The following is a 22,781-nucleotide window of genomic DNA, read 5'->3' as shown; positions in this document are numbered from 1 at the left end:
CAGACCAAACTAGCCTGCTGGAACGGCTGTTCTGGCAGCCTCGTTTGCTGTCTGGCATGCCCACGCTCTCTGTCCCCACAACCTACTCCCCCTTCCCACTGCCCCCGTTGCCTCCCTACCTTGTCCTGCTTCTGCTGCCATGCCACCTCCTCCACCGAAATGGAAGCTAGGCTATCCTGCTCTCTCTGCCCATGAGCCTGGCCATGGGCTGTTCAAAACAAAAACTGATGAACCGATTCATTGTTCATCAGAAAAGCCAGGGGAAATTCGTGGTGCGTGGTTCATCAGAGATCCATTGTGGATCATAGGCCAGACCAGCGTTCCTGCCTGCAGAGGAGTCATCATTACCTGCCATCTCACAGGGCACTGGTGTTGCTGCTGCTGTTGGCTACTAGCTTCCCCAGTGAAAGCTTGGCTCCAGACTCCTACTGCCCTGCAGAACTGGGTCTGTGCAACTGGGTGCTTCCCACCCCCTTGTCAACACCAGCCACCTGGCTCAGGGGAGAAGGGGCTTTTAAGTAGAGCCTTTTCAGGGATGGATTGGTGGGATGTTGGTTGGTTGGTTTGAGGGTTGAGAAATAAGGGTGAGGTCCATTTTTCTTGCCTAGAGGAATTCCTTTTTATTTACCTGCCTGTTGCTGTCAATCTGGAGTGGGAGGGATGTGTCTTTCAAATAAGGAGGCCAATAAGGGGGAGCAGGGAGATGCCACTGGCATTACGCTGGGTAGAGGGGAGATACGGCGAGAGGAGACAAGAGAATCATTGTAGGAGAGGGGGAGGGAACAGGATCCTAGTCACCCCCAAATTGTCCCACATCAGACAGCCTGGATAGCTGTGGCAGTAGTCCTCCTGGGTTAAAAATGCTGCTGCTGAATGCCATGTCAGTAAAAGGGGAAACATCTGCCATCCAGGACCTGATCCTGGATGAGCAGGCTGACTTGGCCTGTATTACAGAGACCTGGCTGGATGAAATTGGGGGAATTAGTCTCTCTCAGCTTTGCCCACCTGGGTACTATGTGCAGCAGCAGGCCAGATCTGGGGCGAGGGAGGTGGAGTTGCAGTAGTCTATCGTGATTCCATCCCCCTCACCAAGTGCCTTGTTCCACAGTTTTTGGGGTTCGAGTGTGTATACTTAAAGGTGGGCACCCAGGACAGAATAGGGGTTCTGTTGGTGTACTGTCCACCCTGCTGCTCAACAGTCTCCCTTCCTGAGCTGACTGAGTTGATATCGGAGGTGATGTTGGAGTCTTCTAGGCTGATAATACTGGGGGACTTCAATGTCCATACTGAGACCAACTTATTAGGAGCAGCTCAGAACTTCATGTCTTCCATGACAACCATGGGTCTCTCCCAAGTGGTTTCTGGCCCCACACATATAGCAGGGCACACTTTGAGCCTTGTATTTCATGCTGGGCAGGATGGAACTCTTAATCTCTGCAGGGGTGGAAAACCTATTAGGATGGCCCACCCCAGGAGACTGATGGATCCAAGTGGTTTTCTAATGGGTCTTGGGGAGTTTCCTGTTGCGTCGGTAGGCGATCCTGTCAAAGCTCTGGTTGATCTCTGGAATGGGGAAATGGCTAGGGCGGTGGACAGAATGGCTCCTAAGTGTCCCCTCCTACAAAGTAGAGCCAGGCAAGCCCCCTGGTTCACTAGGGAGCTGGTAGTGACGAAACGAGTGGGACAGAGACTAGAGCAATGATGGCAGAAAACTCAGAGGGAATCTGACCAAACATGGGCTAGAGCCCGTTTGAAGGCCTATTCCATGGCAATGGCTGCAGCAAAGAAAAGGTTATTTGCTGCTGCCATTGCATCTGCACAAATCCTTCCAGTGGAGTTGTTTCTAGTGGTCAGGGACTTCGTACATGCCCTCACCAACAGAACAAAATATTGACCACTCCACAACCCACTGTGAGGAATCTGCACAACACTTTGCAGATAAAGTTGCTTGGATCCACTCTGACTTGGATGCTGTAATTGATACAGACCCAGTGGATGTAACTTTGCAATGGTTAAACTGCTGTACTGCAGCCGAAACTGTGCTCACGACCCGGGGTTCAATCCTAGGTTGACACAGCTCAAGGTTGACTCAGCCTTCTATCCTTCCGAGGTCGGTAAAATGAGTACCCAGCTCGTGAGGGGGGGGCAGTGTGTAGCCTGCATAATTAAATTGTAAACTGCCTAGAAAGTGCTTGAAGTGCTGGGGTGGTATATAAGCAGCGTGCTTTGCTTTTGTTTTTTTAAGGAGAACAGTGGAGTAAAAATATTTTAAATAATATCTTTTAAATAAAATGAATATAAATAAATTATTTCCCCCTTCTGAAACTTGTGCAGCTATAGTGCTGTTGTTTTTTATAGTCAGATGGTAGGAATATTGCTTGTTTTTATTATTATAGCAAGGAAACATCTGGGTCAAAATTTTCTTTTTCCCTCTTTGCTTTTTAGAATGTTGAAGAAGGAAGCCCAGCTAATCAGGCTGGCCTGAAGGCTGGAGATCTCATAACACACATCAATGGAGAGCCAGTACATGGCCTTGTTCATACGGAAGTCATAGAACTGTTATTGAAGGTACATTGTATTTTAACTTTATTTAAGATACCTTGATCTGAAACTTTATTACTTCTCTTCTGGTGGTTATTTTTTGCTAGTGATAGCACCTTATATTGTTAGGATTTTTAGCATATCTACTGAGTTTCATATAAGTTACAAAACGAAAATACAGTTCTGGGTCTAAACTCATAGTGGATGTTTGATCTCCACTGAAACATTTGCTGGAATAATGCAAACCATTGAGTCCTGCCATAAATGTGAGCATTGCTCAACCAACAATTTGAAAATATGAATATTGTACATTTTTGCCTGTCTTTAAACTAATTTATACACATTATTTTTGAGCTTGTTGAACTTAATTTTAAATAGAACAGGTAGATAGTTGAGGTGGAGATGCATTCCCATGTCAGTGAAGAGAAAAACAACATAGGTTTAATGAAAGAAAATGAAGCATTGCTTGCAGTTACCTGTCCTCTGGACTGTGTGATCATATTTCACCACCCTTCAGTTTTTCTGATAGCAACTGACAAATGCCATTGCTTTTTAATAGAGGCATCCAGCAGCTGGCCTTTACAACTACTGTATGGTGATTTCCATATTACTGCAAAACACATGCTGGATCTATTTTTGTTCTTTAGATTGTGGGCTTTTAAGACATGTTCTAACAAAGTAATCAAAGTAGTTATTTAAAACCAGTGTTGCTGTATGAAGAAACACCCTCTATAATAGCCCTACTTTATTACGGCGTTTAAATGTTCCAGGTTATTATTATATATATATAGCATCAATGAAGCAGGCAGTGAAGGCAAATTGGTTTACATATACATTTAGGAATATATGAAATACATGAAATCAGATCATTTGTCCATCTAGTTTGATTTTGTGAACGTAGCAATTTTTCAAGGTTTTAGGCAGGATTCTTTCCTAGCCCTGCATAAAGTTTCCTGGTGGTCTTTCATCCAATTATTCATGAAGCTGTACCACCTCTTAGCTTCCAAAATCAGATTCATATGTTCATAGCAGAATGAGGGTGCTTGAATGAGTAAGTTATTTCTTATCCCTCAGCAAAGTAACTGAAGATATCATATGTTTCCTCTCTATTATATTCTATACTACATAGAAATCACTTCTAGTATGTTTTATTTAGCTACTTCCTGCATTTAAACTTGGTTGGTAATGTTTTTGATATTTTTTCAGAAATTTTATTTTTTGTACAAAGTGTGCGGAGACATTAGGTAAAGGTAAAGGTTCCCCTTGACAAATTGTCCAGTCGGGTCCGACTCTAGGAAGAAGTGCTCATCCCTGTTTCCAAGCTGTAGAGCCAGCATTTTGTCCATAGACAGTTTCCGTGGTCATGTGTCCAGCGCGACTAGACAAGAAATGCAGTTTCCTTCCCATCGTGGTACCTATTTATCTACTCGCATTTTTACATGCTTTCGAACTGCTAGGTTGGCAGGAGCTGGGACAAGCTATGGGAGCTCATTCTGTCATGTGGATTCAGTGTTCCGACTTTCTTTTGTATTTTTTGTGTTATTGAATGTATTGTTGTTATTACAGTGGTGCCTTGCTTAATGAGCGCCTTGTTTAATGATGAATCCGCATAGCGACGGATTTTTTGCGATCGCATAACGATGTTTTTAATGGTAAAAAATTGCTTTGCAATGATCGGCAAGCTGTTTCGCTTACCGATTTTTGCATAGCGATGCTTTAAAAACAGCTGATCGGTGGTTCCAAAATGGCCACCCGTTGTGTTTTCGCGCCATTTCCTTGCATACCGGGCAGCGAAAATGGCGGCCATATGGAGGATTTTCGCTTAAAGGTGAGTTTTAAGCCCATAGGAACACATTAAACGGGGTTTAATGCATTCCTATGGGCTTTTTCTTTTTGCATAGTGACGAATCCGGATAGCAACGATTTTTCCGGAACGGATTATCATCGCTATGCGGGGCACCACTGTACTGTATTTTTCCATGTATAAGACGCTGCCATGTATAAGATGCCCCCCACTTTTCCAACCCCAAATTTCTTTCTTTGCAAGAAATTGGAGGGGGAAGGCAGGGATCAAAGTGCTTTGATTCCTGCTTTCCCCCTTCACTTTCTTGGGAAGAAAGTGCTTTCCCCCTCCACTTCCTTTGCAAAAAGCTGCTTTCCCCCTCACAAAAAGTGGAGGGGGAAAAGCAGCTTTTTGCAAAGAAAGTGTGGGGGGGAAGCATTTTCCTCGCAAGAAAGTGGAGGGAGTCAGCGATTCCTTCTTTCCTCCTCTATTTTCTTGAGAGGAAAGTTCTTTTTGAAAGGGGGAAGCAGCTTTTTGCAAAGAAAGTGGAGCGGGAAAGCACTTTCCCCTCAAGAAAGTGGAGGAGGAAAGAAGTAATCGCTTTCATCCTCTTGCGAGGAAAGTGCTTTCCCCCTCCACTTTCTTTGCAAAAAGTAGAGGGGGAAAGCAGGGATCAAAACGCTTTGATCCCTCCTCCCCCTCCTTACTACCAGGTATAAAATGACCCTGAATTTTTCCTCAAATTATTTTAGGAAAAAGTGTAGTTTTATATACAGAAAAATATGGTAAATTGTACAATTGTATCAGCTCATTTGGATGGTTCTGTTAGAACCACTTTCCACAGAGTTCAATGCATATACATAACAGTCAGATAAATCACTTCAGTGATAACTCTTGACATGCTCTGTGCTTTCTGGTAGGAGCCATTCACTGATGGGATTTCGTTACACATTCTGTCACAGCATGATGTGCATTTGTTGCTTTGTTAGCAGAGTAACATACTAACAAATGAGGAACCTACTGCATCTTTTTCTTTTCCAAACTGTGGTCAAGATACAGAGACCCAGATGGTTTTGTAACTATCAGTCTGTTTCTGCAACTCTTCTTCATGAAAATGATGCTGATGCAGCAAATCGAAGTGCTGTACAATTTGAAAGCTCCTTTGGATGTCAAGCACTATTTATGCAGTTGGTCATGCTCAGATTGTGAACAACTATATGTATCCCTTAAAATTCTATAATTAACTTCTGCTGTAATGCACTGCAAGACACAAGCTAAAAATCTTATTAGTTCTTATTTAAGGTGGGTGTACTTTACCATAGCTAATTAACAGTGTACTAGGTCATGTCTTAGTTGTGTGCCTGGTCATGTACCCAAATGTACAACAAAGGTGTTCCCTTGGCATTTCATCAGTTAGTCACAATTAACCATGACAAGTTATACAAACCATACATGAACACCAATAGAATTCTAGACATAAGTAAAAATATAAAACAAAAAAAAGGCATTACTCAGACTAAATATTTAGACTTCATATTGGTTAGTTCAGGAAAATTAAGGCTTAAATGCTGTTTTGGTAAGCAGTAGTCCTAAAAGAGATCTAATTTTAGAGACAAAGTTAGTCTCATTCATTTTAGTTGTTGCTCTGTGACCCATTCTTCCCTATATGAATCCCATTGTGTATTTCTGGACCATACACGTTACATTATGGTTCTGTCAAAGAACAAGAATAACCAGGAATAATCTTCTAAAGGCCCTACACCCTGGGATCAGTATAATAAACCAGACTACTGAGCTATATAAAACTAGTACAGAGCAAAGCTTTGGTAGTGAATTTAACCCAGAGGAAGTTTTTCTTACTAATTATTCTGCATCTTCAGTTTGGAGAGAAATAGGCCAATAACAGCTCACTGCTTGAACATTCTTATTTGACAGAGTGGCAATAAAGTGTCAATTACTACAACACCTTTTGAGAATACTTCAATAAAAACAGGACCAGCTAGAAGAAATAGCTATAGGGGCCGAATGGTTAGACGGAGTAAGAAAACAAAAAAGAAGGAAAGTTTGGAAAGGTAAGTTGTGGTTGCTTTTTTTTAATGCAGAAAGATTCTGCAGTATTTATGGACATTACGTCTGTCTCTCCAAATACAGAGGTATCACTCCTGTTCCACATGTTCTTCACTTTCTTACTGTGTTATTACCATGAAATTACCAGTCCTGTTCCCAGTCTTTCACTGCCTTTATTTTTAAGATTCTCCTAAATTTTTCAAGACTAGATAAAATACAGGAAAAAAATGTTGTAAGTTGTGAGACACATCTAATTCATGTGTTGCTTGCAATAGTGAAAAATTCTCCATTAAACTTCACTAAAATATAAACCCAGTAATAATATAGTAGTGTGTTTGTTTAATGGATGTCATGAGCTTTTGAACACTTAAGGATTGGGCTTCGTTTTGGGTTTTTTTGTTTTGTTGCTTGGATTTTTAAAGAATTTCCTCCAGCCTTGAAGGATGAAAATCTCCCTCCAAGTGAATGGGTTGTTTGTTTGTTTGTTTGTTTATACCCATCAAGAGGATGCAAGTTGGCTTACAGCATTAAAAAAAAAATATTAAAAATTTTAAAAAAGCCCCGTTTTTCAGAGCATTGTCTTAGGGAGCCAGTAACTGAGAAGAAGCCTACCTAAATAGCAAGGCCTTTGCCTCCTTATGGAAGAAGAACAGAGAGCCAGCCTGGCCTCCCATGAGAGGGAAGTCCACCATTTGATAGCAGTGACAGAAAAGTCGGAATTACTGACACCCTGGAAGACAGAAACAAAATTCAAAATGAACTAGATAGGCTTGAGCACTGGGCTGAAAACGACAGAATGAAATTCAACAGAGGTAAATGCAAGTTACTGCACCTAAGAAACCAAACACACAGTTACAAGATGCGGGATACCTGGCTCAGCAATACTGCGAGTGAGAAGAATCTTGGAATTGTCATAGGTCACAATGCAATTTTAGGCTGCAGTAACAGAAGTATAGTCTCCATCTCTGGTTAGGCCTCATCTTGAGTACTGTGTCCAGTTCTGGACACCACATTTCAAGAAAGGATGCTGACAAATTGGAACAAGTTCAAAGGCAGGCAACAAAGATGGTTAGGGGTCTAGAAAGCAAGTCCTATGAAGAAAGACTGAAAGAACTGGGCAGGTTTAGCCTTGAGGAAAGCATGAGGGTAAATATGATAGCAGTTTTCAAATACCTGAAAGGCTGTCATACAGAGTGGGGGGCAGGACCTGTTCTCAATCAGTCCAGAGTGCAGGGCAGGCAACAATGGGCTCAAGTTACAGGAAGCCAGGTTTCGGTTGAATATCAGGGGGGAAAATCTAACTGTTAGAGCAGTAAAGCAGTGGAACCAATTACCTTGAGAGGTGGTGAGTGCTCCAGCACTGGAGACATTCAAGAAAAATTTAGGCATCCACTTTTATTTGTATTCTGGCACTGAGCAGGGGGTTGGGCTTGATGGCCTTACAGGCTCCTTACAGGTTCATTATTCTGTGATTCTAATAAGGCCCTCTCTCATATCCTCACCAAATGCACTTCTGAGGGTGGCAAGACAAAGAAGTCGTCTCCTGATTCTACACAGTGGGCTGTTGAGTGGTTTGCATTTTCTTCTTCTGGACCAGGTCATTATAGGCTTTCGACCACTTGAAATAGCTCAGCCAGATGACTCTGTGTAAACACAGTTTTGGCAAAGAAGAATAAAAGCTTTTGTTAATGTTTAAAAAGCTTGCACATGAAAACTCATACAGTATAAATTAGAACAGAGGTCCCCAACCTCTGGTCCACCTGAGCTGGACTGGGCTGCGGAGACAGACCTCCTGCTCCACCCCCTGCATGCACTCACCCCGACACAGCTGATTTGCACATGCATGTGTGCTCCAGCACACCCGTGCAACTGCGGCACTGCCATTTGCACATGCGGCCACACAAGCACAGCGCCGCTGTATGCGCACAAGCACGTGCCCACACAAGCTCTGCAATGCCCTTTGCGCATGTGCACAACCGCACACTCGTTCGTGCGAGTGCACATGCGCACGAGGGGGGTGCCCCGCCTTCCCCAGCCAGTCTGCAGGGTGAAAAAGATTGGGGACCCATGAATTAGATTATTTCAGACTTCCGGAGCCAAAAGATTAGAAGACGACTTTTGTACAAGTTTTGGATTGTTGTAGATCTGGCTCCAGAATTCCCTAAAAGACCATAATATCTGGTTGCAGTATTACCTGAAGCTATCACAGTCTTATTATATGTTGTACAACCTTGCAGGATAAAGGAAACATTATTAAAACCAAGATAAAACTACTAGGAGCATGCCTTTTTACAGAATAATTCTTACCTTTCCAATAGGAGGAGATCTCTTTTCAAAAAGCTGGCTAAGCAACCCTCACCCCTGCTCCATACTAGTCGGAGTTTCTCCTGTCTAAACCGATCACTCTCATCAGGGGAGAGCTTGCCAGGCTCCCCAACTCACAGCTTGTCTCCTCGCTCACCAACACCAAGCCTCAGGTCCACCCCAGATTTCCCCTCAGGTGAGTATTTTTTACATGGGGATACCTAGTGTAAGAAAAGGATCTGCTGTAATAGTACTCAGATGCTCACACACATGAACTGAGCTCTCCAGTTATGAATGAAGCAGAACTCAGTATTAAGAATATAAAGCTGAACTTTGAAAATAAAAGGGTAAAATGTTTTGAAAGCTATTGTAAAAGAGAGTGAGTTGTTTCCAAGAAATAGCTGCATTTTTGCAGCAGAAACAGTGGTTTTTGTAGCGCCTTAAAGGCTGACAAAATTTATTTGGCAAGAACTTTTTTGGACTGTAATCCACTTTTCAGATACGTACATGTATAAGTAAAACAAAATTTAAGCTTTAAGGGACAAAAATTGGTCTTTTGCAGTGGCTCAGAATTAAACCTTCTGATACATTTAATATTTTGGGCTTAATTCACTCCATGGACATATCAGCTAAAGGAGACCAGTACTGTATCAGCAAAGTATTCTGCAAAAATCTGAAAGTAAGTCAAGTTAATTTAAACATTTAAGGAGTAAGGCAGATAGGAAAGCTTCAAGAGCTATAGCAAGGTGACCTTTGAAAACCAGTGATGTTCAAGCCATGCTGGAATCAACAAATTGATTTTCTCACCTCAATCTGTAAGTTTTGATTTTCCCACCTCAATCTGTAAGTTATATAGAAATGACTTTTTCATATTTTATTAAAAAGCATAGATAAAGAATCTAGTGAAGTTTTTCTGTCTTTCTTTTCCAGGTACAAATTCTTCTCAAAGTAGCTCTCCAAGTTCAAGTGCACCCAATTCTCCAGCTGGTTCAGGGCATATTAGACCCAGCACCCTTCATGGTTTGGGCCCCAAGCTTGGTGGGCAAAGATACAGGTCAGGAAGACGCAAATCTGCTGGTAGCATTCCTCTCTCGCCTTTGGCACGGACTCCTTCTCCAACACCTCAGCCAACCTCTCCTCAGAGATCTCCATCACCTTTGCTGGGACATTCAGTTGGAACCCCCAAAATAGCTCAAGCATTCCCTAGTAAAATGCACTCTCCTCCCACTATTGTTAGGCATATAGTGAGACCTAAGAGTGCAGAACCACCAAGGTCACCATTGCTCAAAAGGGTTCAGTCAGAAGAGAAACTTGCCCCTTCTTATGGCACTGACAAAAAACACTTGTGCTCACGCAAACACAGCCTAGAGGTGACGCAGGAAGAAGTTAATAGAGAGATACCTCAACGAGAAACAACACTACAGAGCCTGGAGGAGAATGTATTGGATGCCCCATCGCTTACTCGAGTTAGACCTGCAGAACAGGGCTGCTTAAAACGCCCCATCTGCAGGAAGGTAGGCAGACAAGAATCTATTGATGAGTTGGACAGAGAAAAATTAAAGGTCAAGATTGTTGTGAAGAAGCAAGATCTGGCAGAGAAACAGGAGTATTTGCAGAAAGCAAGCACTGTACATGAACTTTGTGGTGAATCAGAATGCTCTGTTATATCAGGTCTAGAGGAGAGAGATGGCAAGAAATCGTTTCAGAAAGCTTTGGAAAGATCAAACCACTTTGAAAATAAAATTGTAGCTCTGGAGACGACACAGTCATTAGGTGGCATGTTAAAAGACACCCTTCAAAAGAATGCAAGCATGAGATCAAATGATTTTACTGCTTCAGATGCTCATGTATCATGTCATGGCCTTCCACTTAATGAATTCAGTCATTTGTCATATGACTTCAAAAGAACTCCCCCTCCATGTACATTGCAGGATGGTCTGCCTTCCTCATCTGACAAGATACTGAATGCAAAAGGAGAAAATGTAGATAAAAATGCACCAACAAAAGAATTTGTCAAATTTGAAAGATTAGATAGTAAACTTGCAAATATTGATTATCTACGGAAGAAAATGTCCTTTGAAGAAAAAGATGACAGCCCTTGTCCAGTGCTAAAGTCCAAAATGACATCAAATGTACACGAGTGTCATCAGCTCAATACAGTCAGATCTATAAACATGCTGCAGGATTCTAATTCAGTTGCTGAAAGCCGATCTTTTATCAGCAGTGCTCATGCTTCTCAGATTAACTCTGTTCCTTTTGTTCCCCTCAAAGCCTTGAATGGCCGAACAGAAACTGTTGCAGAGAAGTCAGCCTTGATTTCTACAGAATCATCTGTTCGAAAGAGTCCTTCAGAGTATAAGCTGGAAGGAAGATCTGTGTCTTGCTTGAAACCAATTGAAGGCACTCTAGATATTGCTTTACTGTCAGGACCACAGGCTTCAAAGACAGAAGTGTCTTCATGTGCATTCCCAGGAGGCCAGAATACCAAAAATGATGCAGTACTCACATACCAAGATAGCAGCATTGTAAAGATGGAGCCATTTTGTCAGAAAGAGCTGCCATCGACTGTCCAACAATCTAATAAATCTGATCTGATCCAATGTTCAAAGCCAAATAAAAGTTCTCAAAGCTCACCAGCAAAGTCTGTGACTATTGAACAGCGATCAGAAAAAACACTCTCTGATGTAAGTGCTAAATGTAATCCCTCTGTTAGGGTGACAAACCAAAAAAAGGAGTTAGTCCAACTTAGTGCAAATGAGACTAAATCTAATAGTCTTCATAACCAGAGTTCTGTCCAGGCACAAGGAAATCCTGAGAAAGCCAAACGAAGAGAGAAGAAAATCACCAAAGAAGTGCCTGACAGCCACACAAGGGCTCAACAAAGTAGTGATGTGCTTCCAGAGAGAACTGAGATCACTGAGGATTCCTCAACCAGGAGATCTATAGCAGAGATGCCCCCAAATCAAGATAACAAACGCATTCCAAGGTGTTCTTTTGATGTAGCTTCTCAGTCACAAGTACGTGGAATAACAAAAGTTCAGGTAACAAACTCCAAAATGAAGCCCAAAGATGTCAGAAATGCACACAAACAATCTTCAAAAGAGGATGATAACAGCTGTAGAGAATCTTCAGCAAATGACTTGGATATACAGAAATCTAATGTATCACTCAAGCCTGAAACTTCACTTCTCCAAATATCATTACAAACATCTTCAGATCCTAATTCTGCCAAACTGGAAGATAATATGGCTGGTTTGACTGTGCTGAAGGATAGCCATCCAGGCCTTAGAGCAAAAGAGCAGAAGCAGTCAAAAAATGCACAGCCTTCAAGTGGGGACAAAGAGCCCAATTTTGTTTCTAGGCAGCAAAATAGCAATTCTGATACTCATGTTGCAAAAGAATCATTCAACAGGCCATCTGTAGTAAATGCTTCCACGTTTTACAGCAATCAAGAAAATCTCAAACTTGCATCATGTATAGAAAATAGCAGTGTTAAATCTAAACTTATATCTGATCATTGTTCCTCTAAATTAAAACATTCTGAGAAACAAAAACAAATAGTTATGAATGTAAAAGAAAAAGAAGTGAATGTTCAAGCTTTGCCTGTTTCTTCAAAGGAGGAGAAAAGTGTAGGTAAAACTGCTCTTGATACTTTTTCATATCCTTCAAGCTCTCAAAGGAAGATAAACAGTGAGCATATCCAGATTGAAAAGCATCTGGTCATAGAAAGTGGACCAGATCCTTCAGTACAAATCAATTGCACCATTCCTGAAAAACAACCTAAACCATCAAGTAAAAACCAGGCAGGAGCAGTATCGCCAGACAACACTAAGCATTTTCAAAAGCAAGATGTGACAAGTGACTCTGTTGATCAAAAGCCATATCACATGCGCAACAAGCAAAGTGTGCCTCCAAAGGCATCTGCTGTGAAAGAGTGTCCCTTACTGAACAAACAGGTCGACAAGGGCCCAAGCAATCAGACCATCTCAGCAGAAAAACTTACTGATGGGAAAAAATGCACTGATGCACTTTATTTTCAAAATGACCATGGGAAATTGGCTCCTAGCCTTTACCTTTCCAGCTGTGATGCCCGGGGCAAAGCTGCAGAAAAAGCAGCCCCAGGTAGCAAGAACTTGCAGGACTGTAAAGGCAAAGGACACATGAACCAGAAGCAGCCAGCAGAAGGGAGCAAGCAACTGGCAGCAAAACACTCCTCATCCACTCTTGTGCAGAATTCTTGTCGCACAGCTGCAATTACTGTGAAGCAGCTTGACTCCCCATCCAGCTTTCCTGACTCTAGACAGGAAACCCATGTTTTGCCTTCAGTGAAAGCTAAGATGGGGTCCTCAGAACCACTTTCACTTAGCTGTAGGGAACTGAAAAAGCAAACCGGCTCTTCCATGCCAGATGGCAGGGCAGAAATTATTAGAAATGTTTCAGTGTTGGGCATACACTGTGCCCCATCCACCATGGAAGAGCACATTCCCATTTCAGACTTAGGGGGAAAGCCAAAAGGCCAAGAGAGGTCTCATTCAGCTAACCCTGGGGACATAAAGGGAAGGGATTCCAGTCTGCCTCAGTCTTCTGCTGCAAAAAAACAGAATGTAGGTAAAGATTTGCCAAAGTCAGGGGCTTCAGCTGACTCTCTCAGTGCACTTTCATCTGACAAAGACTCTGCTCGTCAGAAGCGAGGAAAGGACGCCTCACGGAGTAGCCCCCACAAAAAAACTTCCCAATAATTGAAAAGTAAGATTTCTCAGCTGAAAATCTAGAATCTTGTCTTATCTTCAGAAATCAGCACTGTGTAGTATTTTCTTGCAGAAAAACTTTCCGCAGCACTTAAGCAGGGTGTGTAAAGAAAGGACTTGTTTTTTTCCCTCAAAAAGCCTTCCTAAATGTAACCGGTTAAACTGTTACCATATTGTATTTGTACAAAAATACTTTTACAATTTGAGAAACACATTGTGGGGCAGGGGATAGCAAACTGTCTGTAAATACTTAGCTGTGTGTATTGTTTCGAATGTAGTGCATCTCCTTTGCTGATCGCATTGTTTACCTTTTCAAGAACAGTTGCTTTTCCACTGGATTGCCATAATCTAAGAAGAAGCAGAATTACTAAAGCTTTGATCTAGCTGAACCGACAGATATATTGGTCTAATGGGGAGGATGGTGTCCCCCTTTTTCTACTTGTTCAAAATTCTAAGCATAAGTATAAAATTTATGAAATTATAAATCTAGTGGATGTTAGTGAGTTTAGATGTGTATTTTAAGAGCTTGAGGTTGATAGTATTATAGTGAACTAGACTGATTAGTTTAAGTAGATAACTAAATAGCAGCTCTTTAATGCACAAAGTCTGCCTTTTGGCTTAGACTACACCAGTTATAGGAAAAGGGAAAAGTCTTCATTAACATTCTCACACCATCCTGTTCACATAGTAGCTTTCTGATAGTATGAAGTCCCTTTACATCTCCTTTTCAATGAATTACCCTAGGCGCTAAGTCTTGAGAAGCTTGAGGTGAGCTTCTGCTGTTGATTCAATCCACATTTATTTACTATCAGACTTTTATGATGTGAGACCTGGGAAAATACATATAGTTTGAAATGTTAAACCTTTAATTTACATTAACTATTTGTCTTTGTTATCATACTATCTGGATTTGAGCATTTAGTAGTTCAGCTTTCTTTCCTATTTTATGACATAAGTCGTGTGTTGGAGGGGAGAAGAGAGAGGCATTTTCCAACATTGTATCTAGAAAATATATTCAGCACCTGATTAATATCTTATTACCTAGCTGGGGGCCTTACGTTATAGATTGAGCTTGCTGTTTTTAGCAAGTCATCCTAGGTTTCGCATTATTTTTGAAGTCCATTATTTTTAGCTCTACACATTTCATATTGTGACCTTTATTTGTATGCAAAAGAAGTAAATGTAGAGTTTTTTAAATAAAAAAAAGATATGTTTTTTGTAAAAAGGGGGTGGGTGGGAGCTATTTGAGCTATTTGGTGCTAGAATGTGAGTTTCCTTTTTATTTTTGCTAGGCCTTATTTGAATTTTGTGTCTTGTGGGATATATCCTGTTTCTCTGATTAAATTTTGAACAACAGTGTTTGCTTCGAGACTTAGATGGCAGTACTCCAGAAAGATTATCACAGGTAAGTGTGTTAGAGTGATCAAGATCTAAAAAACAACTTTTGAATGTTTCACCTTCAATATTTCCTTTTTAAAAAATCTCTTGAAGCTGACCCTCTTCCCAGGGTGTTTCCCCCATTTCTCTCAGTATATTTTCCCAAGCACAACACAACTATGAATTGGATATTAGTTAAAAAAAAAAAAACTTGTGAGTATGTTAACTGTATTAACCCTGAGGGGGAAAAACTAAATTGTGTGGGATTTGGTTCAATTTTTAAAAAGTCTTTGCTAAGAAAATAAAATTACCAGCAAGTCTCTGGAATTTTCCACGAATTGCTAGTAAATTTGTTCCATGGGCTCATGAATTATTTCAAAGAACTGAAGGTATATATATTTTTAAGACCATGGTCCTGGCATTTACAGTCTGTATCTGTACTTTGGGAATACAATCATTACAGAATAATCCACTCCAGAATCATGACATTTCTATCTGGAAGGTATTTCGTAGTTTACACTGCTTGCATTTAAAAACCTTCCACTTGTTTTCTGTAAAGCACACCTAGCTATCTTGTTTACAAATGTATCATTTTATGTATATTTTGTATAGTGCTTTATCATGTCTGCCAAATATTCCCCTCTCCTCTCCCACTTTGGAAGTGTAGCACCTAAGCTTGCATTCATGTACTCTCTGTTTGTTGGTGTTTATCTTACAGTGAACTGTTTAAAAAATCCTCTGAAATGTACTCTTAGTCAGTCTTTCTGTGATTGTACATTAAAATGTCACTTTGTAGTATTTCTTATTGTAGATTCTCAAATTATTAAAAAGAAAGTTTGTTAGGATCTGTGCAATAAAGTGTTCGCAGTTTTATTTTCTTTAAGAAATCTCCATGGATGTCATAACCAGTGATATTTAATTAAAATATTTATACTTAATGCAGTTGCAGAACTTTGAAATAAAACTGAGCATGAAAGGGATTTGAGTTTGTTTTTTTGAAATGACCCCCTTGAATAATGTGCAAGTTATAAGAAAATGAAAAGCCAAAGTTATGTAGCTAGATACATTTGCCCCACTGATCATTACAACCCTAAACACATTTCAGGCATAACAGTTACATGCGAATTATGTAAACAGGCATCACATACAGGGTTGGGCTGCAGGGTTTCTTTACTGGCCTCTCTGTTGACAACACCATGATCCCAGTTTTCACATATCTGGATAACTGTAGAGGAATACAGTAATAATAGAGTTTCTTATATCCAAATTTTTGATTTGATATGCATTGGATTTTTTAAAAAGGTGCTGTAGAAATGTACTGTATGGATTCTTTAGAGACAAATATGTGGGTTTGGATTTTTTTTTATTATGCCCCTTTGAAGGTTTAGTGGACTTGTTACCAAATTGTACAACATAGGTAACTTCTTCATAGTTTCTGAAAGCACTGATATCCAATTAAATAGAATAAAGTATTCTTCAGATCTTGAGACATCCACAGCATCATGGAATCCTAGCCGGATAGAAGTGAAAACAAAGGTTGATGCCATGGCATATATCAAAACATGTTCAAGAGTGCAGTGACCTGTATGCTGCATAGCACATCAGTGCCACTATAGCTGCTTCAGGTGTATCCATAGTGCAGAGGTCTTGCCAATCCTCTGTTGTTCGAGTTCTAACATAAAAATATAAAACTCCTCACAATTTACATATTGCCCCTTACAGGAGCCGCATGAATCTCTGGATTGTTCTAATTGTAGAACATAAAAATAAAGAAAGCTTCCCAATTTTGTGAGTCATCCTACTGTGCCCACAGTTGTGGTTTTTTTTTTGTTGTTGTTTGTTTGTTTTTGGCCATGACCATAAACACAATATGAAAGACATACAGTATAGGCCAAATCAGGGTTATATAAATCACATTATAACCTTATGAAGTCGTGTGTGAAGAATATTTTCCGGTCTGTGACCCCCTTCAAATGTGCCAGGGACCCCCAGGAGGGCATATGGATCCCATTGAGAATGGCTGTTCTAGATTATCTTGCAACATGAGCAGACTGGAAACTGCATCTTTCAGTACACAAGAATTTAGAAAGTTCTTTGCCACATAAACTGCTGACCTGAGTCCAGGGTACTGAGCAGAGATGCAGGAGCATCAGCACATGCATCGTGAGACATGCCATGATCTTGCTTCAAAGGATATGTGTGTGAATAAAAGTAACATTCTTTTTAATCCATCATTTCTGTTTGTGGCACAGGCACTGAAACAGAGATAGAAAGGTGATCAGAGGAAAACCCATGTTACTTAATCAGAAGCTAACCTTGCTAGATTATGATCTTGAGAACATTACTTGGCTCTACACTAGAGATGGACACTTTGTGTCAGGTTGTCCTAAGTCATCAGCATAGCACCATAGGTGCCACACATTCCCTATCCCCACTTCACCCCGTTGGCTCCCCCACTCACCAGCCAGTGTGCTCTGCTTGTTGCCTCCCCGTCACACAAGTCTTCCAGTCCAGCAGGAGCACTGACTTCCCGTCTCTGCCGCCCCCAGCAGCTGCCCACTTACAGGCAGTGCTGTCAAAATCTCTGCCCTGCCCTTTGTCTGAGTGGGCAGCTGCTGGAGGAGGTGGGAAGGGAGGACCATGCTCCTTCTGGGACTGGAAAATCATACAACAGGGAAGGAATGAGTAATGCACACCAGCTGGTGATTGGGGAACCAGCAAGTGTAGGGAACATGGAGTATCTGTGGTGCCGTGCCAATGACTTAAGACAACCTGGCACAAAGTGCTTCATGCCTAACTCTATTTTAGACCACAAATCCTTGATTTTTTTTTTATCATTTCCTTCTTCAAAAAGCCCACTTATCTACCATTCCAACCCCACAACAGCTTATGTGAAATAGCTTAGGTTGAGAGATAATGACTAGCCCAAGTTGACCCACTTTAACTTTATGATTAAATGGAGACTTCAATCCAAATCTCTTACATCGTAGTCCAACACTCCTAACCATTGCACGATGTCACGAAGGAAGTCCTCGCTGTGGTGAATCAGATGCTGTAGAGAGATGTGTTTGCACATGACTGCACTGGGTGATACAGTATTTGTGACATATTAAAACACTATATGTTATATTTACTCTAATAATCTTCCCAGTTTAAAATTGAATTGGTTTTAAACAATTTCACTGTATGAAACACTACAAACAATGAGTTAATGTCATAATTTCTCTAGGTCAGTGGTCTGGGAACAGGGGTAAATTACCCCAAATGGGGTAAAAATGAAAATCCTGGGGGTAATCAGCAGAGCCTACCTTGTAGGATTTTAAGCATAACCTTGCTAGCGTGTGAAATGAGTGCGATTGTACAGAAGTTGGAGCATTCTTTGGCACTTCCCTTCTTTGGGATTGGGATGTAGACTGATCTTTTCCATTGATGATGATAAAAAAAATAGCGCACTGGTCTTTAATATTAGGCTGTGGCACCAGGGTGGGTGACATGACCTTTAGCCTGGTTTTTCTTTTTTGCACAACACACACAGAATGATTCAAGTGCTAGGAACCCCCCAACTCTGTGTTGGCTGTCTCTAGCAAACATGTCATTGCTAGCACAACTCAGGCACCCATTGATGATGCAACTTGCTAGGCACGTTGGACACCTTACTACCTATACCACCCCATGGCTGGAGTGCAATGTGTTCCAGCAAAAATAGTGCACATGTTTATTAAATTTGGTGCATCCTGCTAGTTTGGTACATAGCCTGGCAGCCATTGATACTGATTATATATCCTGCTAGTTTGGTACACAGCCTGTGTAGATTCAATAATATTTTGAATTCAAATAATGTATGATTTCCTTCCTTTCAAATCAAGGGGGTAATGTTGGCATATATAAATTGGGGGGGGAGAGGTAAAAAAGTTCCCTGACCCCTGCTCTAGGTAACACAATGGTTGGGCTTGGAAAATAATGGCCCTCTATTACAGCATGTGATGACTCTTCTGCACCACCACAGGAAAACATTTAAGTATGGAATATCATACTGCATTTCTCTTAACAACTTAGTTTAAAATCTGACCCAAGTTCTATGTGATTTTCCATTATTTGCATATGAAATAATATTTCATCATGATCAGAACACACATTTTCTGGCAAGATGTATCAGGAATAGATACGAGCACAAACCACCAGTTTGGTGATTCGTGCCGGTTCAGTGGTTGGCCCAACTGGTGTTCCATGTCCTGCCCCCCCCCCGTGAGTGCACACTCAGAACCAGTGCCTGGCTTCCCTGCTCCGCCTCCTTGGGGCACTGTCTTGGAAGGCGCCAGAGCTCGGAAATGCAGAAGACCAGTTGGGCCGACTGCCAAACCAGCATGAATCACTGAACTTGTGGTTCATGCCCATCTCTAACCAGGACGTTTCCAGTAAAATTTGCACCTATGTTTAGGAATCAATAATGACATAAAATTTCATGTTATTTATTTATTTATTTATTTATTTATTTATTTATTTATTTATTTATTTATTTGATTTATATCCCGCCATTCATTATTTTTATTAAAAGTTATATGCAAAATACCAAACACATTTGTCCTCTCCAGAACAATTTACTGAATAGTAAGAAATCAAGAATCTAATTTCAATATTTTGCATGCATGTAGTCACACAACCTTCTTAAATGAACAATGCAAAGAAATAGAGGAAAGTAACAGAAAAAGAAAAACCAGAGATCTGTTCAGGAAAATTGGAGATATTAGAGGAACATTTTATGCAAAGATAGACATGATAAAAGGACAAAAATGGGAGGGACCTAACAGAAGCAGAAGACATCAAGAAGAGGTGGCAAGAAAGATTTGGATATCCCGGACAGCCCAGACAATGTAGTTGCTGACCTTGAGCCAGACATCCTGGAGAGTGAAGTCAAGTGGGCCTTAGAAAGCCTGGCTAACAAAAAGGCCAGTGGAGGTGATGGCATTCCAGTTGAACTATTTAAAATCGTGAAAGATGAGGCTGTTTCGGTGCTACATTCAATATGCCAGCAAGTTTGGAAAACTCAACAGTGGCCAGAGGATTGGAAAAGATCAGTCTACATCCCAATCCCAAAGAAAGGCAGTGCCAAAGAATGCTCCAACTACCGTACAATTGCACTCATTTCACACGCTAGGAAGGTTATGCTCAAAATCCTCCAAGGTAGGCTTCAGCAGTATGTGGACCGAGAACTCCCAGAAGTACAAGCTGGATTCCGAAGAGGCAGAGGAACTCGAGACCAAATTGCTAACATGCGCTGGATTATGGAGAAAGCCAGAGAGTTCCAGAAAAATATCTACTTCTGCTTCATTGACTATGCGAAAGCCTTTGACTGTGTGGACCACAGCAAACTATGGCAAGTTCTTAAAGAAATGGGAGTGCCTGACCACTTTATCTGTCTCCTGAGAAACCTATATGTGGGACAGGAAGCAACAGTTAGAACTGGTCATGGAACAACTGAGTGGTTCAAAATTGGGAAAGGAGTACGGCAAGGCTGTATACTGTCCCCCAGCTTATTTAACTTATATGCAGAATACATCATGCGGAAGGCTGGATTGGAAGAAACCCAAGCCGGAATTAAGATTGCCGGAAGAAATATCAACAACCTCCGATATGCAGATGATACCACTCTGATGGCAGAAAGTGAGGAGGAACTAAAGAACCTTGTAATGAGAGTGAAAGAGGAGAGTGCAAAAACGGTCTGAAACTCAACATCAAAAAAACTAAGATCATGGCCACTGGTCCCATCACCTCCTGGGAAATAGAAGGGGAAGATATGGAGGCAGTGTCAAATTTTATCTTCCTGGGCTCCATGATCACTGCAGATGGAGACAGCAGCCACGAAATTAAAAGACGCCTGCTTTTTGGGAGGAAAGCGATGACAAATCTTGACAGCATCTTGAAAAGCAGAGACATCACCTTGCCAACAAAAGTCCGAATAGTCAAAGCTATGGTTTTTCCTGTCGTGATGTATGGAAGTGACAGCTGGACTGTAAAGAAAGCAGACCACCGAAGAATTGATGCCTTTGAATTGTGGTGCTGGAGGAGGCTCTTGAGAAACCCCTGGACTGCAAGGAAAACAAACCTATCCATTCTAAAGGAAATCAACCCTGAGTGCTCACTGGAAGGACAGATCCTGAAGCTGAGGCTCCAGTACTTTGGCCATCTGATGAGAAGATCAGACTCCCTGGAAAAGACCCTGTTGTTGGGAATGTGTGACGGCACGAGGAGAAGGGGACGACAGAGGATGAGATGGCTGGACAGTGTCTGCGAAGCAACCAACATGAATTTGACACAACTCTGGGAGGCAGTGGAAGATAGGAGGGCCTGGCGTGCTCTGGTCCATGGGGTCACGAAGAGTCGGACACGACTAAACGACTAAACACCGATGACGAGTCACACAACCACCTCATTCTGGAACCCAGAGCATGCAGGTTTCCAGGAAGTACACGTAGAAGTCTATTCAGACAGGGTGTATCTTTCTCACTCGCACACACACAGCCCAGACCTTTTGTGTTGAAAAATGGTGAGGGGAGGGCCATTGCTGTGGTCCCACATACCCATTATACCCACACATGTTGCCAAATGACATTACTGATAAGAGGCTGCCAGATGTGTTATTGTGTATGGATGTCAGGTGATAACTGTGGTTTTGGCTACACTGTATGGAAATTTCCACTTCTCTAGTCTGATAAAATTTCTTAGATATCTTTTTGTCGGTCTCTTAGAAGTCATGTAATATGGAATACAAACAATGCTGATAAAATCAGTTAAAATGGCCACTATCAGGAAATTTGTTTTGCTCTGTCACTGGAATTTTGAAGAAAAGATCTGTATTAGTACTCTTTGTTGTTTTTACATGCCATCATTTTGCCTCTTGACTTACAGTGACCCTATGAAGGAGTGTCTTCCAAAATGCCCTGTGCTCAGCTCCAGCATACTTAAGGCTATGGCTTCCTTTGAAGAGTCAATCCATTTCATATATGTGCTCTTACAAGGAAGCAGATCTCCTCTTCTATAAATACTGTACATGAAATGGCTAGATTCCAACATGGAGTGTTAAACAATTGTTCCTCTTTATATATATATATATGAGCCTTTTGCTCATGCAGTCCATCTTACTGCTACCCTCTCCAATACAGCATCAAGAAGATTGGGAACTTTCTTTTTCAACTAAATATAGTTTGCTGCTATGTGCCAAGTCAGAACTGCTTAAACTTAACTATGGTTTAGGGAAATCGGATCTGCTAAATCTTGTCTAAACATTGCTCCAGGGAGATGGCTGTGGTAGTATCTTACAGGAAAAATAACAGAGTTTGTTATTATTAAAGAGTGGCACCTTTAAGACAAATCAGTTTTGTTTGGCACAACGTTTCAAGAACTGTAACTCATTCCTTCTGCTTCTTCAAATTTGCCTAGCTGACATTTAACAACAAGCAATGGGCAGAATGCTGTTGAAACCATGTAACTGTGTGAACTGCAGTGATGAATTGCACTCACATTCCTGGTTATACACCTATCATATGACTTGGTGCACAATGAGAAATGCAGGCAGTGATTCATTAATTAGCATCAATCAACTGCTACATCTTATGCAGTTATCCTTACGCTGGCATAAATCTATAGTAGGATTCTGGCCATGATTATTTGAAAACAGAAGTCAAAGCTTCTGATCTCACAGTCACATCAGAAGAGGCGAGGCAGATAAAACATCGTGACTCATCTCATTTGGAGAGGTAAATTAAAACGTATGAATGCAGGCAATATTTTCATTTTTTTTAAAAAGTGTTGAATGATCTTTTTAAAATCAAAGCCAACATTGTAAGATTTATCTGTACATTTCTTCTGGAAAGGTTACATATTTCTTATTCCAAGGAAAAGGGAAATTTGTGTGAGTTCTTACATATAAATAAAATTGAAATATACAGATCTTTTATGTTGGT

At 41.0% G+C, this 22,781-nt stretch overlaps 1 protein-coding gene and 1 long non-coding RNA gene across 17 annotated transcripts in view; one reads left to right on the top strand and one right to left on the bottom strand.

Moving 5' to 3' along the window:
* The window catches only part of MAST4 (microtubule associated serine/threonine kinase family member 4), a 329,916-nt gene extending 314,116 nt beyond the window's left edge, over positions 1 to 15,800 (top strand). For all 16 annotated transcript variants that reach the window (XM_072992693.2, XM_072992692.2, XM_072992691.2 and 13 more), the window contains 4 exons: positions 2,446 to 2,568; positions 6,260 to 6,396; positions 8,710 to 8,891; positions 9,626 to 15,800. In XM_072992693.2, coding sequence (XP_072848794.2) covers positions 2,446 to 2,568; positions 6,260 to 6,396; positions 8,710 to 8,891; positions 9,626 to 13,434 — 4,251 coding nt within the window. In that variant the 3' untranslated portion in view covers positions 13,435 to 15,800. The remainder of the gene's footprint in view (positions 1 to 2,445; positions 2,569 to 6,259; positions 6,397 to 8,709; positions 8,892 to 9,625) is intronic.
* A 424-nt stretch (positions 15,801 to 16,224) lies between these two features.
* Positions 16,225 to 17,046, bottom strand: LOC144586387 (uncharacterized). The gene is made up of 2 exons (XR_013541180.1): positions 16,935 to 17,046; positions 16,225 to 16,330 (listed from the first exon to the last, which is right to left on the bottom strand). It is a non-coding gene; the product is annotated as an uncharacterized LOC144586387 (long non-coding RNA).
* Between the last annotated feature and the right edge of the window lie 5,735 nt (positions 17,047 to 22,781).

The sequence above is a fragment of the Pogona vitticeps genome, chromosome 2 (genome assembly GCF_051106095.1).
Source record: "Pogona vitticeps strain Pit_001003342236 chromosome 2, PviZW2.1, whole genome shotgun sequence".
Lineage (NCBI taxonomy): Eukaryota > Metazoa > Chordata > Lepidosauria > Squamata > Agamidae > Pogona > Pogona vitticeps.
The sequence above is the reverse complement of the archived record's forward strand: the minus strand, read 5'-3'. Positions and strand labels throughout refer to the sequence as shown.